This window comes from Hyperoodon ampullatus (assembly GCF_949752795.1).
Source record: "Hyperoodon ampullatus genome assembly, chromosome: 3".
NCBI lineage: Eukaryota > Metazoa > Chordata > Mammalia > Artiodactyla > Ziphiidae > Hyperoodon > Hyperoodon ampullatus.
In genome coordinates, this window is record NC_136916.1 from 37,930,292 (window position 1) to 37,953,352 (window position 23,061).

Sequence of the window (23,061 nt, forward strand, 5' to 3'; positions counted from 1 at the left end):
GGACCCTTCCTGAGGGACTCCCTTAGACCTTTTCACTACTTCTCACCTCTCACCCACATCCTGGACGCCCAGCTGAAGCGGCCAAAGAATGAGCTCTGTCAACAGAGTTTTCAGGCACAGAGCCCTGTATGCCCTCTGGTCCAAAGCCACGGCTTCAAAATCTTAACATTGCCCTTTGGCCCAGGGTACTCTCTCGACACAGCCTCATAGATAATTTGTCCTGAATCTTTAAGTGAGGTGACGGCTGAGGCCACTTTTTTTAGATATTTCTCTTCCTCTCCATTATTGTCTTATATTTTAAAAGCCTAGGTTGGATCAATAAGTATTAAATGTATCACATATTTATTACTCCTTTTGGAGACTCTGCTTGACTCTTTCCTCCCTCTCCTGCTTTATCAGTATCCTAGATACAGGCTTGATACAAAGGATCTACCACAAATAGATCCTTTGGGGACTTCTCTTGTGGTGCAGTGGTTAAGAATCTGTCTGCCTATGCAGGGGACACAGGTTTGAGCCCTGGTCCGGGAAGATCCCACATGCAGTGGAGCAACTAAGTCCGTGCGCCACAACTCTGAGCCTGCGCTCTAGAGCCCCCGAGCCACAACTACTGAGCCTGCGCGCCACAACTACTGAGCCTGCGCACCACAACTACTGAAGCCCGCCCACCTAGAGCCTGACCTCCGCAACAAGAGAAGCCACCGCAGTGAGAAGCACGCGCACTGCAACAAAGAGGGGCCCCTGCTCACCACAACTAGAGAAAGCCCATGCGCAGCAGCGAAGACCCAATGCAGCCAAAAATAAAAACAAAAAAACCCCCCAAATAGATCCTTTGTATCAGTCTCCCCACTCCCTGCCTCTTTCTCCTATTGCCCACAGTATACAACTTAGCAGAGGGTCAACACTAGATACGATTCTACAAAAATAAGGAAAAAAGTTTTGTCCTATTACCCATTTTAATTAAAAAGCCCTTATTAAACAATCTGAAAACGATGGCTGAAAACCACAGCCTCCATCATCTTTGAAGCCAGGAATTAGCATCTGGGCTTCTGCCTGATTCATCGCTAAGGAAAGGATGAGAGGTGATAGGTGGTTGTCTGGATGCTGTTGATCAGTAACAGAACCTTGGTCAACATTGTCACTTTTCCAAACTTGACAAAATCCAGTTGGCTTTCCCACTGCATATTCTGGTGGCATCTTAGACCAGGTAGAGTTCAATAAACTTTCTTGAAATCCAGGATTTTGCAGAGATTGAAATTGCTCCCTCAAAGCCTAGATTGTCAAGGAGTAAACCACAGCTCTGGTTCTCTTCTTCACTGAGAGCAATTCATCTTCATAATCAAAGACTAATGCATTCAGGTAAACTGTGTTCCTGTGTGGGTTTAAATCTTACTGTTCAAAATTCATTCTTGATAGTAAAAAATAAGGATGAGGGAAATGGGTTGAAAACGGTTCCGTAGGACCCTCTAATGGAAAAGGAGCCAAAGATTATAAAACTTTAGAGCTTATGAGTTTAATGACACATATCCCAAATCTTCTTTCTGGAAAACAGTTTCTCGAGAGCTGGGGGCCAGAAATACGTTACAGAACAGCTATCTCATGGAATAATAACTCTTTTGAGTCTGGTTTCCTACAGCTGTGCAATCTACCTCCTAGTTGGCTAAGCCTCCTTACAGAAGTTAAGATGTGCCCAGGGGACACTGGGTCAAATAACCATGACCCAGCTTTCTCTTCCTCTCTGCCCTCCTCTAGCTGGGAGGTGTTAGTAACTTTGCTCAAGACTCCCCAGAGCAACTGGAATTGTTTCCACCGGAGGAGACGCTCTGCAGCCCGGGCTCCGTGGGACCGAGGTGGCATCAGCTGGAGTGAGTATGGGGATCCTGGGACAACCTTACCTGGTTTGTTTCTGAGAATTAAAGAAGTTGAGGGTAAGGGTCTTCTGGGAATTTTACTGAGGATGAAGAGGCCTGCAGGGAAACCACCAAGGGAGAGATTATTCAGGGTGAATGACCAAGAGTGTAGAGTAGATATTCTGGGGCCACCAGTTTTCCAGAACAGAGCTGAAATTGCTGGTTTTAAGAATGACTACTTTCTCCTCTGGTTGAGCACAGAGGGAATGACTGGCAGATTTGCTTGTTTAAAAAGAGAGGAATTAATGCAGAACTTTTTTATTAAAAAAAAGACTAAATCTGAAACTTTGTTCATCTCTTTTGGACCCTCATCTAAGAGCTCCTAAACATCTACAACCTCTTATCTCTTAAAGCTACTTTCATTTTTTATTTCTTACCCTGAATCCTTATAAGAAACTATGGTCTTGACAAGTAGGCTGCGGGACAACTCATCCCTATGGGACTCTAAGAACTAGCCACTTGTCTGTGACATTCATCCTCCAAATACCTTCTCTTCAGGGAACTTGAGTTCCCAGACAGCCTGGGCCCCCCTGATGGCCATGAGAGGTAGGGGACTGACCCTGTGGATCTCAGGCTGAGGACTTCCTCATGGACCTGGAACCCTCTGCTTTGCAGCTTGAAGAGCTCCGATGGCAGTTAACAAGGGTCCAACCTTGCTGGATGAAGACCGCCCTGTAAGTAACTTGGGCTTATATGAGACAGTGGACAACTCTGGGGGGAGGAAGGAGGTGGGAGGAGAAGTTCAGGGGGCTTAGAGCAAGATATGTCTAGATTATATTCATAACTCATTGACCACTATGTCTTAGTTATTCTTGCCCTCACTACCTTTTGCAGAAGGCTGTTAGAGAATGTGAGGGGGAAAAAAGATGTCTATTAAAAACTAAGTACCTTGGAGAAAAAGCACAGAAAAATTGGCTGGGAGGGAAAGGAGAGGAAGGGAACTACTATATTCTAAAGCCTGAAACAGAAGCCCATGCTTTGTCCACCTAGGCGAAATGTATATTCAGGACGGAGTCTCTGCATTTTGTAACTCCAGAGGCTTCTTGTATGGTGCAGTCTATGTAAATGGCACCTCTTAGAGTTACACGGTGCACATTATGTATGTGGGAAGGGGTTAGAGGGGCAGTGTGTCCAGTTTGTGTGTCTGACCTGGTTTTCAGTGTGACTGAGAGTGGTTTGACACGTTTAGGTGTACTGATGCCTCCTGGCAAGGCCTCTCTAATTTAGGTACAGTTCAAATAGTGAAACTTAAAAATTGTGAACCCATATAATACCCATCTTGTCCCAAGTTAGGCTTTAACTAACCTCTGTACTAGGAATCGCCATGTTAAGGTTTTTATTGGATCGTAGAACACAGAGAGGCATAAAATGGTCAAGTGCATAGTTAAGAGGTATCGATAGTTTATTGCCATCCCAGGACCTCTCCTTCTTTGGCTTTGCCTAAAACAACTCCTGAAGGTTCTGTCCAAAATGTTAAAGAAATGTTTTCTTGTTTACAGTCATAATCTTTTTCTAGTTCAAATTTCAAACTCACCTGCAAGACCAAAAGCTGAAATATTGTAGCTTGCTGTCTAGTGTACATCAGGTCTCCTTGATGGGTCTTCTAACTCAGCCGCCTACAAACAGAAGAAGCTAGGTCCTCACCTTTAGAGCAGAACTATGCAACAGTGCATATTCAAAGCTACAGAAAGAGCTCGAACATCTGAGTCAGACCTGGGATGTTTATGTGGAGAATTCTTAATATTCCTAAGAACAGACAGAAAAATATAATACCCTTCACTAGCCCCAGCAACCATAATCCATGGACAATTGTGCTTAATCCTCACCCCATTCATTCCCCAACCTTGTGATTTTTTTGTTTTTTTTTTTTGCGGTACGTGGGCCTCTCACTGTTGTGGCCTCTCCTGTTGCGGAGCACAGGCTCTGGACACGCAGGCTCAGCAGCCATGGCTCACGGGCCTAGCCGCTCCGCGGCATGTGGGATCTTCCCGGACCGGGGCACGAACCCGTGTCCCCTGCATCGGCAGACGGACTCTCAACCACTGCGCCACCAGGGAAGCCCCTTTGTGTTATTTTGAAGGAAATCTCAGACATGCTGTTTCAGGCCTGAGTTGGCCTGGCAGTGCCACTTACTAGCTGTGTGATCTTGGGTAAGTCACTTCACATCTCTGAGTCTTTGTCTCATTGGCAAAGTGCTAGTGATAATGTTGACCTCAGAGTGTCGCTGTTAGAATTAAATGAGGTCATATCACGAAAGCACCCCAATCAGTGCCTGGAGCATAATGGCACTGAGTGAATGTTGTTTCCCTCTGCAGGATTAGAATCCACTTTTTTTTTTTTTTTTTTTTTACCTCAAAGATCAGTGTTTCTCCACTAAGATTCTTAGGTGACCTAAAGTTTAATTAAGTGCCTGCTGTTGAGGTTAGAATGCATTAATAAGAGCACAGCACCCCAATAACGAGAGGTGATGGTTTCACTATACCCCACGCACTCAGACCACACCTGGAACACTGTCTTCAAGTCTGAGTGCTATATTTTTCAGAAAGGCGATGTCAAACTGTAGTGTGTACAGAGGAGGGAATCAGCAGATCAGGGTGCTGAGCCGCTTGGAAGCTAAGTAAGGAACTAGAGCTATTTAGAATGGAGAAGGGACTGCTAAAGGGAGAAATATTTGTCTTCAAGTGTGTGAAAGGGCAGCCCATGAATGATGAAACAGATTTCCTCAGTATTGTTACACAGGGCAGAGTGGAGCAGATTTCAGCTCAGCCACGCTGTCCAACAAGGGCATAGGCCACTCTATGAGGGGTGAGCTCCATGCAAGGAGACGTCCAAATACAAGCCTCCCAGAGGGACCGTGGGAAGCACTCTTGCTACAGAGGCCCTTGGAGGCCTAAGATTCTGTGATTCTGTACGGTTGGGCAGATCTAAACTTAACACCTTAGGTGCAGCCCTGACTGTGATTCACCTATTCAGCTAACATTACTGTGCAGGCTTTAGGTTAGGCCCTGGAGATACAGAGACGACAGTCTCCTGGGAGAGAGCCAAGTACACACATGATCAAGACGAGCACCATGTATGATACGGAAACAACCCAGCGAGGGAAGTGGTGGCTTCTGATGTGAAGGAGGAGAGTCAGGAAGCTTCACACAAGAAGCGATGCTCAAGCCGTGTCTTGAAGGAGTGACATTTTGCCAGATGGAAGGGACTGTGGGAGGGAAGGGGAGCATCCTAGGCAGTGGGACAAGCACTGGAGGCAGGGAGGCAGTCTCCCAAAAAGACCAGAAAGACGTTCAGATGAAGCTACCAATCCAAGGTGGACTAAAACTCTAGGCAGGTGCGCCGACACACTTGCCCCTACCATTAAGTTTAAGTGGGGTGGCTGCAGGTCGGGGGGTGGCCCCTGGAGGCCAGAGTTTGCCCAGTAGCTCTCCAGAGCCAGGATTGTGACCAGGAGAGCATGGCAGCCGGGCTCCTGTTTTCCCTGTGGGGCCTCCAGAGACCTCTCTAGTCTGGGTTCCTCCTAGGTCACTTGGACCCAGGCCAGCCCTAATGGGCTCCATGGCCATGGGGCTGCCTCCCCAGGAGGTGGGAGGAAGAAGTGGAATGACTTCAGTACCTGCTTTCCTTCAGGAGCAGGAGAACGTGCTGCAGCGGGTCCTGCAGCTGCCGGTGGTGAGCAGCACCTGTGAGTGCTTCCAGAAGACCTACACCAGCACCAAGGAAGCCCACCCCCTGGTGACCTCTGTATGCAGTGCCTACGAGAAGGGCGTGCAGAGCGCCACCAGCTTGGCAGCCTGGAGCGTGGAGCCGGTGGTCCGAAGGCTGTCCACCCAGTGTGAGTCCTTGTGGCACTCGGAGGCTGTCTGCCTGTTCACTGATGCTCACTGCCTGCCTGCCAATCTTTTGTCCGTCTGTCAGTCTGTTTGATAGCTTGCTTGTCTGTCTGCCTTTTTGTTTGTCTGACGGCCTTCCTGACTATCTACATCCCATTACATAGTCTTTTCATCTACAGATATAGATGATATAAATATAGATATAGGTCTCGTCTCATCTATAGATGCCTCATCTGTAGCCCAGCTGGCATTTTCCTAGGATGACAATGATGGGCCACATAATTGGCAGGAGAAGGGGTGGGGGCAGAAGAGCTATGAGGGCGGTGGTGGGAGTGGGGGCCCATGGCAGACCAGACACCCACTTTGGCTCCAAATCCAGCAGCAGCAGCAGCAGGAACTAGCAGAGTCTGGCACAGAGGCAGTGGCAGTGGGCACTAGGGCTAGCCTGGCAGGGATGGGGGGAGAGGAGGGAGAGGGGAGGCCCTCTGGGTCCAGCAGGTGATGGTACTGGCCCCATGACAGGCCGGGGCAGCAGAGAGCTACCAGTCAGGGCCCTGAAGGTGAGGACAGCTTACCAGACCTGCCCCTGTTCAAATTGTTCTGCCCCGTCGGAAAATATGGTCTCCACGGCACGGCTCTTGACAGGGCTGAGGGAAATTCCAGAAGTCTAGGACCTGCCACAGTCCTGATTACAGAGTTATGGGTATCTGAGGATTTGTCACAGCAAACGGGAGAGGACAGATATAAAGACGACCTGGGCCTGGGTCCACCTCCCTGCCTGCAAACTCCTTAAGTAATTTCCCTGGGTCTCATTTTGCCCAATCAGAAGTCAGCCAAGTCATCTGGGCTCTCTGCTGCTTGAGAATTTTGTGAAGAAACCTGGGATATCTGGAGAAAGAAAATATGAAAGAGAATATATAGATATCCTTTAAAACTGTGATCTCCATGGTCATGTCTGCAGAGCTGATGTCCTCGGCAGCCCCTGGGCAGTATCTCCCGGGAACATTTGCATCCTCTGGCACTTGCCCCTTTCTCTTCCCTGTGACTCTCTCCCAGTGTTGACCATCTCACTCCTAGAGGTTAAAAGGAAGGGCCATGGACCATCTGGAACTCTAGAACAGCCTTTCACCTCTAGAATTAAGCAGTGCCAGGCCTGCTCCCACCCTAGGGCCCGGCTGCCCCTCCACCATGACACCTCTGCTCTCCCCCGTCGTGTTCACCCAGCGCTCACCCAAACAGGGGTTGTAGGAGGAGGAGAGACCAGGATCTGTTGGTGATTCACAAAGGTTCTGTCACTTCCTCCTCATGACAACCCTGCAAGGTTTGTCCACATTAATCCACATTTTACAGGTGAGGAACTTGAGGCTCAGCCAGGTTGTGACCTGCCTGAAGCTACACTGCAGATGCAGGTGCTGGGCTTTGAGTGCAGATCTGCATGACTCCAGAGCTCCTGCTCAGAGGGAAAACATCCTGCTCTCAGGAGTCACAGTGGATGGTGGCCAAAGGCGGCAGAGGGCCTCAGATTCCCAGATGCTTTGGGGGTAGCAGGCCTGGGGGTTTTTTGAGGGCTCCAAGGTGCCTTCCTTGGCACAGAGGCCCCAGCTGGGCTCTCACAGTGGGGGCAGGGCTCACCTGACCATGGCCTTTTGCTTCCAGTCATAGCTGCCAACGAGCTGGCCTGCCGAGGCCTGGACCACCTGGAGGAAAAGATCCCGGCCCTCCAGTATCCTCCTGAAAAGGTGAGCCCCTCCCCTCTTCTCTAAGGCTCCCCACATTCTGTTGTCACTGCCTCCCAGTTGAGGAGAGGGCACGAGCCCATGATGCATAAATGTGAGTCTTTTGTTTCTGTGGCAAATGCCTTCCAAGGCTGGTGGCAGCTGCCTGTTCCTAAGACCACACGATGAGCTTCTTCCTCTCCCTGTGGGGCCAGATGAAGGCAGGCTTCTGAAACCAGCAGGCACAGCCCAGAGGCAAACTCAAACAGGAGCTTGGGGTAGGGCCCACTGCTTCTGATTCCCTGCTCTTTGGCCTACATTGGACCATTTGGCGACTACAGCCACCTAAGATCATGGGTCACACTCGTCAGATCCCAGGATTGCAGTCCCATGTCCTCAAGATCCAACACTTTATGGACCATGAGACTGAAAATGTCACTTCACCTGGATAGCTATTCATTGGGCATTTGCCATGGTAAGGGCCATGTCTGGTGCTTTGGGGGAATAAGTTGCACTCTCAGATGCCATCCATCTCACTGACAAACCACCACCCATCTCACAAACATTTACTGAGCCCTACCCTATGACAGGGGTCATGACATATGATTTATAGAGCCCTCTCATTTAATCCTCTTGTCAACCCTCTGGTATAGGGGTGGGTATCCCCATTTTACAGATGGGAAAACTAGTGGCTTCCCCCTGACCACACAGCCTTAAGTGGAGGCCACATGAGAGCAGGTCTATTTGGCTCTGAGGCCTATGCTCTTCACTTATTTTTCCAGATAAACGGCAACGTCTTTGTCACAGAGGAGTTCCTAAGGCAAAGGAGAGAAAGACATTATTTCAATGCAGAACCTGTAGGAAGATCAACCACATCTATAAGTCCACATAAGTGCAGATAGGAATGTGAGCAATGTTCTGAGGGCAAGACAGAGCAGACAGCAGAGGAATTTGGAAGAGGAGATGCCTTGTGTGCATGAGGTGTTATCAAGGAGGTGGGCTTTGGGGGGCATTCTTGAAGGATGGTTAGGATATTGACAGGTAGAAACAGGGTGCAAAGAAGCCAGGAGGTCTAAGTGGTTGGCACAGGAAGGACTGGAGCCCTTTTCCTTTTAAGTTCAGCTTAATCAAGCTGCCCAAATATTGGTGCCAGTCCCCTTTAAATGAGGCTTTCCTGAAGCTGGGCTCAGGGTCTGCCAGATCCACATGCCTGACTCCCCTCCCCACTTCCTCCAGATTGCTTCTGAGCTGAAGGACACCATCTCTACCCGCCTTCGCAGTGCCAGGAACAGCATCAGTGTGCCCATCGCCAGCACTTCAGACAAAGTCCTAGGGACCGCTCTGGCTGGCTGTGAGCTCGCCTGGGGGATGGTCAAAGACACTGCCGAATTTGCTGCCAACACCCGAGCTGGCCAGCTAGCCTCTGGAGGGGCTGACTTGGCCTTGGGTGGTGTTGAGAAGGTGGTAGAGTTCCTCCTCCCTCCAGCCAAGGAAGAGTCAGGTATCTGCCATTAGGGGGCCTGGGGAGTGAGTTGGCCACCCATGCTGCTTGGGAATTAGGAAGAGGCAGCCAGGGCTCATCTAGCCCCTGCTCTGGAACAGGGATGGCCCAGCAAGATTTGCAGATGGATCCATCCTCACCTAGCCCTCTCTCCCCATTTTTAAGTGGAGAAAGTGAGTTGCCCAAATCACCAGCGAGCTTGTGGTGGAGCTAGGATGACCACTTTCCAACCCTAGACACAACCCAGCTTTGCCCAGCACCTTTCTGATCAGCTTTCCTTTCCTTCCCCTCACAAACTCCTACCTAGCCCCTGCTCCAGGACACCAGCATGCCCAGAAACCTCCCCAGGCCAAGCCGGACCTCGTGAGCAGGGTTGGGGCCCTGGCCAACACACTCTCTCAACACACCTTCCAGACCACAGCCCGGGCGCTGAAACAGGGCCAGGCCCTGGCCATGTGGATCCCAGGAGTGGCGCCCCTGGTGAGTGTCTGCCCTGAGCCCTGATTGACCCACGGCCTGGGAACCCTGTCTGTGGGCTGCCTGGTCCCTCCCATCCCCTACCCAATTCTGCCTCCTGTCCTAGGAACTTCCTCTTTTCCAGCCTGGGCGGGGACTTTAGGTCTAAGGACAAGAGGCCTTAGGTGGGGTGGTGGGCTAGTCCTCTAGGATGCAAGGGGAGAGGGCAGGCCTGCTTGTTAGGGTGGTCCTGCCCCCCACCCTCTTCTGTCTCTCCCATTCTCCCTCTGAGTCCCCCCCACCCCCCCAAGCCTTCCTCCTCCCAAGTGGGCCCTCCCACTTGTGAGGAAGCAGAGACACCCCCCCATCTGCCCTCTAGGCGCTGGGGAGTGTCATCTGTAAATAAGCAAGGCACAAAACCCATTCTGTTGGGAAGAGAGCCCCAGCTGGGCTGTGTCTCTGACTGCCCCCAGGGTTCTGGTTTCCCTTCTAGAGGTTTCTAATTTGCATCCCACTGCACCCAAGGTAAAGCTGCCTTTTCTAGGCCCAGATAGGGCTTACTCCCCACCACACCCCACCTCCACCTCTCTGTGTATTTTAGCAGAGATAGCCTGGATTATTTTCATGGGAACTTTAATAAGAAACTAAGCAGCCCCACCACCCCCCCCCCACCCCGCAAAAAAGAAAAGGAAATAAAAGCATTAACACATAAATGTCAGCAAACAAGATAACCACTTTTCAGCCATCAAGAGGATGGTACTTTTAAAAGCATCCTCAGGCCTGGCTCATTCATTCAAGCAAATGTTTGCTGAGAACCTACTATGTGCCAGGTTCTGTAGCTCCAGTAGGGATACAGGAGTAGTAGTTCTCCTCTGTCACCTGCACTGGGGGGCCACTTCCCCATGGGGGCTAGACTAACTCCTGCACCCTGGCCTAGCCCCTAGTGGGTGGGGGCCACTGTACAGCACAGCCTCAGACACCACCCTTCATATAGAAAATAATGGTGTCCCAGGGACTTCCCTGGCGGTCCAGTGGTTAGGACCTTGCCTTTTAATGCAGTGGGTGTGGGTTCGATCCCTGGTCAGGGAGCTAAGATCCCACATGCCTTGCAGCCAAAAGACCAAACATAAAACAGAAGCAATATTGTAACAAATTCAATAAAGACTTTAAAAATGGTCCACATCAAAAAAAAAATCTTAAAAAGAAAATAATGGTGTCCCCTAAGGATGTATAACAAGGAGACCCTGTTTGTGCGGTTCCCTAGGGGTTTGAAATGAGCCAAGCTGTGCCCCAGGGGACACCAGCCCACCTATCCAGGTCAGTTTCCTCCCATGGGATCCTCTGGCCCACTTGATTTTTTTCACTCTTTAAAAGATCTGCAAGGAGTATGTACTAAAGCTAAACATACATATCCCCTATGACTCAGCAATTCCACCCGACAGAAATAAGAGCTTATGTCCCCCAAAGACACACCGGAAATGTTCCTATCAGCTTTATCCTTAGCCAAGAACTGGAAATAACACAAATGTCCATCAACAGTAGAATGGGTATATTGTGGTATATTTATTCAGTGGAATATGACACAAATGAAAAAGGAGGAGCTACTCTGACCCTCAGTAATGTGGATGAATCTCACAACACAACGTTGAACAAAAACTATTCATGAAAGAAAACACGTTGTGTGAGTCCATTTACAAATGAGAAAAATCAATGCATGGTGATAGAGGCCAGAATGTGGTCACCCTTAGGTGGTACTGACTGGGTGAGAGGCACAGGGAGTCTTCTGGGGTGTCGAAAATGGTCTGTATCTTGATCTGTAATGGTCACACAGGTGTGTGTTTCTAAAAATTCCCAGAGCTGTATACTAAAGCTTGTGCACCTTAGTGGGTGTAAGTTACCACTCCATAAAAAGTTTGAAGAACAGTCTGCTGGGGCCGGGCCCAGCTTGCCTCCCCCAACCCTGACCCTGGGGGCAAGGGGCTTTGCCTGCTGGGGCTGCCCAGCCTCTGGCAGGGGCTGTGAAACCAGCAGCCTGCCACCTTCCCGCCCTCAGAGCAGCCTGGCCCAGTGGGGCGCATCAGCGGCCAGACAAGTGGTGTCCCGGCGGTCGAGCGAGGTGTGGGTGCCCTGGCTGCACAACCTCACTGCCACCCGGGAGGAGGACCACAATGACCAGATGGACACAGAGGGGGAGGAGACAGAGGTGGAGCAGGAGGAATCAGAGACGGAGGAGCACAAGCTCAGTGAGGTAAGGGAGAGAGCAGAAGCCGAGTGGGATGCAGGAACCTGGAGGTCCCACAGCCCACCGAGGGGATGAGAAGCAGAGGCCCCGGGTGAAACAAGGGTCTTTGCCCCCAGGCCCAGGAGTGCAGTACATGGGTGCAGCGCTCTTCACCTCACCCCCAAACGCCCAGCTAACAAAGTTCTCTCAAAGGATCCTCACAACAACCCCATAAAATAGGCAGGACAGAGATTGTCATTCCCATTTTGCAGATGAAGAAACTGAGGTTCAGAGAGCAGAAGTGACCTGCCCAAGAGCCAGGCTAATAGTTTTTTCAGTTTGGTATCCACGTTCTTTCCCCTCTAGCTCTGGGGATGGTGAGGAGAGGGGAAGGGTCAGGGGAGTTGCTGAGGAGGCACTGACCTTGCTCTGGCCCCCAGGGAGCAGCCCCGCCTGGCCCACAAGGCCTCCTGGGTGGTGTGGCGCACACTCTGCAGAAGGCCCTCCAGAGCACCATCTTGATCATGATGTGGGCGCCTGCGGCTGTGCTGGGCATGGCAGAGAGGTTGCTGCATCTCATGCCAGCCGGTGCTGTCTCCTCCACCAAGGGCAGGGCCATGTCCCTGTCTGATGCCCTGAAGGGCGTTACTGACAACTTCATGGACACGGTGGTGCACTATGTGCCGGTGAGTCCCCCTACCCTTCCGGATAAACTTCCCCCTCCTCCCCACCCCCGAAAGGACAGACAAAGCAGATTTGACTGAAGGGGCTTGCAGCTGCCCCCACTTCCCGTCTCTGATCCTCAGTGCCCCAGAAACATTTTGACATACTATGGCCTTGACTGGGGGCCTTCGCAGCCCCAAAAGTACAGAGACCTGTGGCCTTGGCCTGAGACCTTTCCCCACATCTGTCCTTCCCACCTGCTGCTGGGGAAGTCATCCATCATTAATCTGGGGGTCCCAGTGGTCAAGTCCTCACCCCTCAGCTCCCAACTGAAGGACCTGGCAGGTTTGCATGCTGCTCCCTGGGAAAGGGTTGCAGGGAGGCTTCCAGGGCACCCTGCGGGGTCAGCTATGTTCCAGGGGACAGCAGCTGCCCCCATGCCAATTCCAACACCTGTCACCAACAGGAAAACCCCAAGGAGTGCCAGTACTATCACTTTGGGGGTCCCTGGGTCCCTTTCCAGAGCAAGTTACAGGTCGAGCAGTCAGTAGGAGGGCTGGTCAGGGCAGGAGGCCCCTTAGAGCTGAGGATTGAGGGAGGCTGTGAGGGTAGTGGGGGAATGGGTTACTCAGCCACTCACTCTCACCAAGAGGCATGGCAGGGGTCTTGGCAGCCAGCTTGTTCACCTTGGGCCCAAAACAGAGCCAGGCGTGGGTACCCTGACCCAGGCAGGGGCAAGGTGCGGGTCCAAGGAAGGGTCAGGAAAGCCACTGACCTCCCACTGAGGAACCTCGGAGGGAGACCCGAGGGGTCCAGAAACTTTAGAGGGTGGCTGTCTGCCTTGCCCTGGGGGTCTGGACTCTGCACACTGTCAGGGAGGGCAGGACCTAAGCGGTCTCCCCCGCACCCTCCATCCCTGTCCCACACCCCGGATGGCCGCTCCCGGGAGGCGTGACCGTGAGGGCCACAGAGGAGGCGGTGGTGGGAGGCACAGGGACTAGGGCCAAGGCGGGGGCCTAACGTGGTTTGCCGGCCCCCAGCTCCCCAGGCTGTCGCTGATGGAGCCCGAGAGCGAATTCCGGGAGATCGACAACCCGCCTGCCGAGGCCGAGAGCCCGGAGGCGGAGCGCAGGGGGTCCGGGGCGCCGCCCGCCAGCTCGGAGCCTGCGTCACGCCCCGCGCAGTCCCGCGGCAGCCTGCGCAGCGCTCGGGGCCCGGGCGCGGAGGACCGGGTGGACACGGCCGCCGCGCCGCGCACCGCCTTGCCGGCCATGCCCCGCGAGAAGCCCGCGCGCAGGGTCAGCGACAGCTTCTTCCGGCCCAGCGTCATGGAGCCCATCCTGGGCCGCACGCAGTACAGCCAGCTGCGCAAGAAGAGCTGAGCCCGCTGCCCCCATCGCCTTCCCGGCCCGGCCCAGGGCTGGGGCCGTTGTCTTCTGCAAACAAACAGAACCTACATGTCCAAATGAGCGTTGACTTCTTCCAAGTAGTCCCCTTGGGTCCCGAGCCTCGTTCCAAGGATGCTGCCAAGGCACACATCATCTTCTGAGCATCCTTTTTGGGCTTAGCTGTCAGAGCCCATTTTTGAGAAGCATCAGACTAGCAGTCTGCTTTAATTCTATGCCTTGTTATTTTTACCAAAAGATTAATTGCCTAACTTGATCTCTCACTTCTTTCACCAAATTTGTGGCCAAGTGACATTTAACTGTTTCCAGTATTTACATCCATCCTCTGTAGACAAATATTTGTCACCAGTGAATGTGTCACCACCCTAAAGGTTCAAGCAGTAGATCCTGGCACATTTTTAAGTCCTGAATGCAGAGATTCCTGAGTATACAGGCTCTCAGAAGACTACTTTGAGGGGAACAGCAATCAGGTGCAAAAGCTCTTGAGTGTTTATATACATACGAGCATCACTTTCTGAGTACCCCACACTCTTCACAGGCTGGGTCCTGGCCTGTGCTCTGTAGCGCCACCTTCCTGTTCACAGCTACATTTCCATTTGCACCCTTACTGCTTTCCACCTGCATGTTCACCCTTCCGTCCACCTCTCAAATGCTGGCGCCCCCAGTGCTGGGAGACAGTGGTGATCACTTGTTATACAGTATAGACCATATATTTGGACTCTATAGCCACAGTTCATTCCAAGCCCTATTTTTGAAAATGTTAATATTTCGTACATTTGGAAATGCATACATATAAGTTAAAAATTCAAACACTGCCAAAGGATGTGTGCCTTCCTCCCTGAGTTCCCTGGTTTCTCTTCCCCAAAGCAATCATGGTGCCAGTCTCTTCTGTATCTTTCCGATTACGGACTGTGCATGCGCAGCCACATGTGTATATACTCCCCACTGTTTACACAAGCTGTGGGAGGTTATACTCAGTGCTTTTTTCACTCAGCAAGACATCTTAGAAATCTTTTTTGTATGAGTATCATAAATCCTCCTTGCTCATTTTAACAGCCACACAGTAAGTGCTTCATAATATAGATGTGCTATGTTTTAAACTAGTGCCTTAATCATGTACTTTTAGGTTGTTTCCAATTGTTTGCTCCTTCGAACAGTGCTACAATAAATGTCTTCATACAAATGTCTCATGTAGATGTGTGCATATATCTATAGGGTAAATTTATAACTTGGAACCATGACATGTCGGGTGAAAGGGTACGTTCATTTTAAATATTGATAGATAATGCCAAGTAGCCTTCCAAACCAAACTCAGTTTTTCTTGTCATCTGAAGCTGCACAGATAATTCTGACACTTCTGTCAGTCCTTTTAGACATCTATATATACACACTCACCCCCTATAGGTCCCCCTCAGATCCATGAGCACCCTCTTGGCTGCCACTCTATGGCACACCTAAGAGTCCAGCTCCCTGTAACTGACTCTGGGCCCTGGCAGATCTTTGGCCTTGGCCTTTATCCGTGGTTTTGGAATCTGAGGATGCCCAGAATGAGGAGAGGGGAGTGTTGATGGACATACACATATGGACATGGTCACGACCTTGAACTAGCTTTGGGCCCCCCACCCAACCCTCACAATCCACACCACACTCAGCAGTTTCCTGGGGAGGGGGTATGGATCTGGCAAGAGGGGCCCTCAGAAGGTGATAGGACATGGCTAAGAAGACAGTACCAGCCTAGCCCCGGCAGGGTTCCTGTGGGCAGCTGCTGGAGAACTGGCCTCAGGCCTGGTTGCGTAGAGAGAAACACACAGCTATCCTGGGCCTCACCTGCCCATGCTGCTTTCTTCCTGGAGCTCCAGAAACCACACTCCTGACTGTCTACTCCTCCATAGTCCTGTGGCTCCTCCAACCAGGAGCAACCCAGGAGAACTGTAGAAGTCAACACACCCATTGGCCAGACACAGACCCCTCACCCTGTCCTGGACCTCAGCCAGGGTGCTGGGAACCAGTACAGGACAGCCCAGGAAGCAAACAGCTTGCCATATAAGTCTCTTTTTATTATTAAATAGATGGCAAAGTGCTCTGAGCCTGGCCCTCAGTATTTCTGAATACTTTTTGGTGAGAAATGAGAGCAAAGCCTCTCCTCTAAATGGCAGAAATTTGCCTAATTGGCTCCAGGTTGGATGTGGGACTTTTCTCTGTTCTGACAACAGAACATGTTCTTGCTCATGTGGATGTGAGTGCTCATCTTTGGTAGCTCTGGACCTCAGGAAGACTTCCCCTTCACACTGGGATGCCAAGGTCCCTCTCCAGAGAAATACTGTGTCCCCTCTCTTCTATTCCAGCTCATAAAATGCACCTCCAGCTCAATCACAGCTTTTAGAGATGGAAAAACAACCATTACAGACATACATTTATCCATGCAATTATTTACCACTTTTTTCTTCCATACTTATCTGGGATCTTAATATCCAAAAGACTTCTGAGCCTGGAGAGAGATATCTCTGCAACTTGGGTTTTAATGCTCATTGTATTAGCCGTAGTTTTCCTAAACATTTAAGCACTTTTTACTTAATCAAACTTATAAAATGCATTAATCAAATTATTTTAAATATTTAAATGTTGATACAAACTAAAAAGTCATCAGCTCCATATTCCAGCCACAGAAAAGAGCAAGGGGGTAGAAGAAATTAAACTTCTGCTTATAACTCACTAGAAAAAACTTAGAGTCACATGGCCACATCTGGCTGAAAGGGAGGATGGGAAATATAGACTTTATTTGGGGTGGCTATGCATCTAGTTAAAAATCTGAGGTCTTAAATGGAGGGGAAGTGGATTCTGGGGGTGGGGGGCAACTTGCAATCTCTGCCACACCACTCTCCTGTCAACAGACATTTGGGTTGTTCCTCTATTTTTACTATTACATACTTTTGGCAGTAAACATTGTTATGAGTTGCTTAGGGAATATGATGAAGAGTGGGATTGCTAAGTCATAAAGTATGTGTATTGTTAACTAGATATTGCCAAATTGTCCTCCAACTTGGTTGTTCTGATTTACATTCTCACCAGAAGTATGTGAGTCCTCGTATTCAACATTCTTACCAACACTTGATATTGCCTGGTTTCATCATTTTTGCAAATCTGAAGTGTGTATAATGGCATTTCTTTGTGGACTTAATTCCGTGAATCACAATGATATTGAACATTGTTTATTATGTTTATCGAATGTTTGTATTTCCCCTCTGTGAAGTGTCTGTCAAAACTTTTGCGCAGTTTTCTATTGGTCGTTTTTCTTTTTCTCATTGATTTTTAGAAGACTTTAATATTTTTTGGATACTAATCCTTTATCAGCTCTACGCATCACAAATATCTTCTTCCAGTGTGTGGCTTTTCATTCTCTTTATGGTTTCTTTCAATGAACAAAAGTTCTTAATTTTTACTTAGTCAAAATTATAATTCTTTTCCTTTATGTTTTGCAATTTTGAGTAGTTTTTAAAGCTCTCCCTACCATGAAGTCATGAAGATATTCCCCTGTATTTTCTTCAAATATTTTCATAGTTTTGCCTTTTACATTTAATTTATTTTTATGTATGGTTTAAGTAGGGATCTGATTTTTTCTTCCATATGGATAACTGATTATCCTATACTTTTCCTAATTTCTTGAATTTTTAGTTTCTCCTTAATTGAATTGTACACTGTGGGAAGGCTAAGAGTTTCTCATAGAAGTCAGCTGGAAGCTTCTGACCTGTTGATGTCTGATGCCTGAATGATGCTTTCTTGCATCTAGGTGGAACAGAGGGACCAGGTTCTGCCTCATGTATGGAATAGTCTGGCTTCCCCCCACTCTCAGTTCCGTCGTAGATCAAGTTTCCAAATGTGTTCTATTTATCTATTCCTGTGGCATTAGCACATTGTCTGACTTACAAGGGTTATCTGGTTGGGCAAGCCCCCCACATTGCCCTTCTGTAGGAGGGCTTTACAACTTCTGGCTCTTTGCTTTTCCATACAAATGATAAAGTCAGCTTGTCAAATTCTACAAAAGGAAAATTTACAGACTCAGCTTGTTTCAATTAACTATAATTATTATTTGCTCTTTTGATGTTCAAATTGTCACAATTTGGCCCCTTTAAGTTGGGACCTTTGTCCTTTAGGCTGACAACAGACATTCTAAAAGCATGTTTTTTCTGACCACAAAAAAATTATTCCTGTTCTTGACCTAATCCATGGGATCAGCTACTTTTAAAGAGGAATAGTGGCAGCACAATTTGGACCCTGGGTATGCATATCTGATTGTTCCATGTGAATATTGGTGATAGACAGAAAAACATTGCACACCCACTAGTGACAGCTAGAAAAAAGGCATTTGTTTCCAAGGTCATCAATTCACATTGATAGTTCCAGTGAACTCTAACATCACAAAAATCTTTAAAATTACTGTAACAAAAGTTTCAATTTTCTTTTCTCTAAACTTAAGTACTATAAAATTGTAATTATAATTATACCAAGGTTTCATTGATCATGATCACCTTTTGTTACATTTACATACATAAAGATCCAAGTTTAGTTTTAGGCTTCTTCACACTGAGTCTAAATGAATCTTTTTTGACTGTGTGGTAACAGGCTTCTCCGAATCATTCCAGTTGAGGACCCCAACTTCTTTAGAATACTTCAGACCAACAGTGTAGTTCTATAGCATATCAGAGAACACTAGGGTTTCATCTACTTTTCCCACATGCTTGAATTTTTGGGTTCTCCTAAACTGAATTATATATTGTAGGAAGGGTCATAGCTTCTGGCAGCTTCTAACAGATGGATGTTTGGTACCAGAATGATGGTCCTTCATGATACATGAATCAGTTGACCAGCCTCTCTTAGCTTTGAAAATTCTAGGAGGTGGTTGTGGATATTATGGATGACTTCCTGTATTAGGGTTCTACAGACAAACAGAACCAAGAGGAAGTATATAAATTTATACCAGTAGGAAATATATATACAATTGACCCTTGGACACTGCATAGGTTAGGGGTGCCGACCCTCTGCATAGCTGAAAATCCGAGGGAGTTTCCCTGGTGGTCTAGTTGTTAGTGCTGTGGTCTGCGATTCGGCGCTTTAACTGCCATGGCCTGGGTTCAATCCCTGGTTGGCCACGGGGCCAAAAAAAAAAAACAAACAAAAGAAAATCTGAGCATAACTTTACAGTCAGCCCTCTGTACCTGCAGTTCTGCATCTGCGGATTCAACCAACAGGGATTGTGTAGTAATATAGTATGTATTTATTGAAAAATATATGAGTATAAGCCAACCTGCACAATTCAAACCTGTGTTGTTCAAAGGTCAACTGTATATATAACTATATATACATACTTTTTTAATATTTATATATATATAAAGAGATTCATTATAAGGAATTAGCTCACAAGATTATGGAGGCTGGCAAGTCCCGAGAACTACAGGCTGAATCAGCAAGCATGGAGACACAGGAGAGCCAGTGGTTTAGTTCCAGTCCAAAGACTGGCAGGCTCAAGACCCAGGAAGAGCTGATATTTCAGTTTGAGTCTGAAGGCAGGAAAAAAAGCCAAAGTCTCAGTTAAAAGACAGGCAGGGGCCTCCCTGGTGGCGTGGTGGCTGAGAGTCCGCCTGCCGATGCAGGGGACACGGGTTCGTGCCCCGGTCCAGGAAGATCCCACATGCCGCGGAGCGGTTGGGCCCGTGAGCCATGGTCACTGGGCCTGTGCGTCCGGAGCCTGTGCTCCGCAACGGGAGAGGCCACAACAGTGAGAGGCCCGGGTACCGCAAAAAAAAAAAAAAAAAAAAAGACAGGCAGGAAAACTCTCTCTTATTTGGAGCAGGGTCAGCCTTTTTGTTCTATTCAGGCCTTCAACTGATTGGATGAAGGCCACCCACGTTGGGGAGCACAATCGGCTCTACTCAAACATATGTTAATCTCATCCAAAAACACCCTCACAGAAACATTCAGAATAATGTTTGACCAAATATTTGGGCACCCCACAGCCCAGTCAAGTTGACACATAAAATTAACCATCACACTTCCCAACATCCATGCATATTCATCTCATGTGCATATTCCAAGCCAACCATAGTTATTCTGTCTCCTTGTCAGTGATGACTTCAGGGGTGGACAGGCCTCAGCCATGATGTGAGGCAAAGCTGATGGTAGGGCTTCCTAGGAAAAGTTCCCTTGATCCAAAGACAGTGCTGCGTGACACAATGCTCTCTTCCCCCTCTGGATGTTTTATGGTTGATGCTGATGGCAGAGGGGAGAAATGGAAAAGCCAGGTCCCTTGTCACTGACTCAACCTGCCCCAGAGCCCTCCTCCCTCTGGTCTCTCTGTTCACCGAGATAACAAATGGCCTATTGTTCAAGCCACTTCAAAGTGTGGTTTCTGCTCCTTGAGGCTGAGAATTTCCTAATATAGATCTATCCTAAGAGACTTGGCAGTTTCTACAGCCTTTAATTATAATGACTGTTTGTGACAGGCAATCTTCTGTATATATAATAAATTGTTTCGTTACTACCTCAAAGTTTGATTTTTCTAATGACATTTTAAGTTGCAAAGATGTTTCTAGATTTTCATTAAAATTCAACCATGCATGATGCTCCCAATGCACCCAATCCATCAGAGGTCACAGAGGTGAAGAGACCATCTCTTTCAGGCAGCACGTGGACGTTCCTATATCATCTATCCTGGTGCCAAGTTTCCCTTGGCAAATGACTACAAGATGCAACTCAATTTCAGAAATGTTAAAATGAGCGTCTTAAAACTGAGGAAGCATTTTTGTATGTAGGGAGATGCAAGTTTCTGCTGGTTTTGGGCGGAGGGGTGGTTTAGGGCTGAGAGTGAAAACAGGGATGAGTGGAGAAAGGACTGTGAACTGAGGACAGGATCATCTGTTGTCCAGTTTGGAGGCTTGACGTAAGGAGATGCCATCATGAGGATACTTCCTCATTCTCCAAAGATGTTCTACATACCACTCTGTCGTTTGTGCCTACAAAATAAAAATATGAGCCATATTGATCCACACCCATATTTCTGTTAATGCAAAGACAGTTTTTCCTTCCTTTCTAAAATAACTTGACCAAAAACCTTCATGGAGTGACTATGCCAGGTCTTGGGCCAAGGGAGAGAGACTTGGAGATAAATAAAGCACGCTCCATTGAAGGACCTCACAATTTAGTAAGACAAGTTATAATATGTATAACATACTTGTATATATTATATATGTATGCACATGCTTGTATATCATAGTGCTATAGTCTGAATGTTTGTGTCTCCTAAATTCATATGTTGAAATCCTACCCCCCAGTGTGATAGTATTTGAAGGCTCGCCTTTGGGAGGTGATTAGGTCATGAGGGTGGAGCTCTCATGATTGAGATCAGTGCCCTTATAAAAGAGACCCTAGAGAGCTAGCTTGTCCCATCTGCCATGTGGGACACTGTAAAAAGATGGCCATCTAGGAAGTGGGGACTCACCTGACACTGAATCTGCCATCACCAGGATCTTGGACTTCCCAGCCCTCAGAACCGTGAGAAATAAATATTTGTTGTTTATGAGCCACCCAGTCTGTGGTATTTTGTTATAGCAGCCTGAGTGGACTAAGCAACATGGAGAGTAATAGTTGGAAGGGTACCCTCCAAAACATGACTATGCTTATCTCTCTCCTTCTGTACTTTTGTGCTTTTTAAAAACATTTTTAAAAAATTGACATGCGTTACTAGGGCAGAAGGGGGACCAGTGATAAGGCTTTACAGTGGCCCAGGCAAGAGATAGTGGTGGCTTGGGCAGCAAGGTTGTGGAGGATGAAGGGACTTGCCTGGACTGGAAGCTACTGAGGAGGGGGAATCAGGGCTTGGTGGTAGATAGGAGAACAGAGGAGTCAAAGATGGCTTGAGCGATGGGATGGATGGTGGGGGGCATGCTGCAAGAGATGTTTGGGGGCACTTTCCTGGCCAGCACCTGCCCAGGTAGATGCAGGATGAATACCTCTGCAGGATTTCCACTGGCTGTTCACCCACAAAATTGCCTCCCCAACCGGAGAGGTTGGCTAAGAACTCTACAGCAGCCCCCAACTCCCAGTGGCCTCTTCTAGGGGCAGTTGTCCATCCAGGAACCCAAGGCTGGGTGGCAGTGTAATCCACCAGTGGTCCAGTGGATCCCATGCCCATTCCCAACTGGGGGCTTACAAGCCAGAACTGTGAGGCCAGACTCTGTCAGGACCTGCCCTGGGGTGAGGCTGCCCCCAGCAGGGGGCAGCAGCCATCCTGCTCTCTGCCCAGAATGCTAGAAGGCCTCAATAGGAGCTCCCTCGTGGTTTCATCCATCCACCCACTGCCTGGTGTGAGCGCCCAGGGTGCAGCTAGGGCCTCCGCCACACCGCCGGGAGTGGGCCCCCATCCCAACCCCGAATATCTCAGGGGGGATGAATCCTTTTCAACTTTAGAAGGGGTAGTGAAATCAGATAAAAAAGGGGTGGAGGCTTTGCTGACCTTTGACGGCGCGTGGGGAGTGCTGCGATAGAAGGGTAGCAATGGCGGGAAGGAGGGAAGGTCTGCAGTTGAATGAACAAACGAACTAACGAACCAAAAGTAGTTGATTTTTAGCCCACTTTAACCGGAGTCTCAGGGTTAGAAAATCCACCCTCCCCTACCGGAACGAAAATGTCTCCTAGTTAGTTTTCATTCTCTCACTTGTTACAACTCGCATTATAAAACTTAGGCTCCCCGCTCCATGAGCTGGTGGGCTTCTCCAGCTCGGAGAATCCGGGCGGCCTTGTTGGTCGCTGTGTCCCCAGAATTCGGCGAGTAGTGCTCGCGCCTCCTGGCGGTGCTGAGGGGCCCCACACGGTACTGGGGGCCCAGGGGCGAGGGGCCCCGCACTTCAGCCCAGGCCACGCCCTATCTCCCGCCCCTCCGGTCCCCGCCCCGCCCCGTCTGCCGACAGACTCCGCGGCGCCGCGCAGCCCGCGCCGCCGCCCCCGAGCGCCCAGGTGGGCGGAGTTGCGGGTGAGGGGCGGGATGTTTTGGTGGGCGGGGGTCCCGGTGACGGCATCCGCGCGCGCCGCGCTGGGGCTCAGAGCTTGACTGTCCCGCGGGGGGGGGACTACGCTCACGCCCGAGCAGGTGGGTGTGGGCCGGGCAGGGGTGGAGGTCGAGGACCGGGGTGGGAGGGAGGAGGCGCGCGCTTGCCCCCTCCCTGAGCAGGCCTGGACCGGGTGGCACGGTGTCGGCACGCCTGGGGAGCCCTAACCGAGCACGGGGACCTCCCCCATCCTTGCTTATCAGTCTCCTGGAGGTCCGTGTCTGGGCGGGTGGGAGTCTCCCCTTTCCTACGTCGGGGGCC

General features: G+C 49.4%; 1 protein-coding gene across 1 annotated transcript; it reads left to right on the forward strand.

Moving 5' to 3' along the window:
* Positions 1-2,536: 2,536 nt before the first annotated feature.
* PLIN1 (perilipin 1) lies at positions 2,537-13,825 on the forward strand (the record flags this gene model as incomplete). Its single annotated transcript, XM_079699702.1, has 8 exons — positions 2,537-2,581; positions 5,538-5,742; positions 7,397-7,479; positions 8,692-8,956; positions 9,264-9,436; positions 11,466-11,660; positions 12,074-12,319; positions 13,337-13,825. The coding sequence occupies 8 exons, from the start codon at positions 2,537-2,539 to the stop codon at positions 13,676-13,678; spliced, it is 1,554 nt and encodes a 517-aa protein (XP_079555828.1). The 3' UTR covers positions 13,679-13,825.
* Between the last annotated feature and the right edge of the window lie 9,236 nt (positions 13,826-23,061).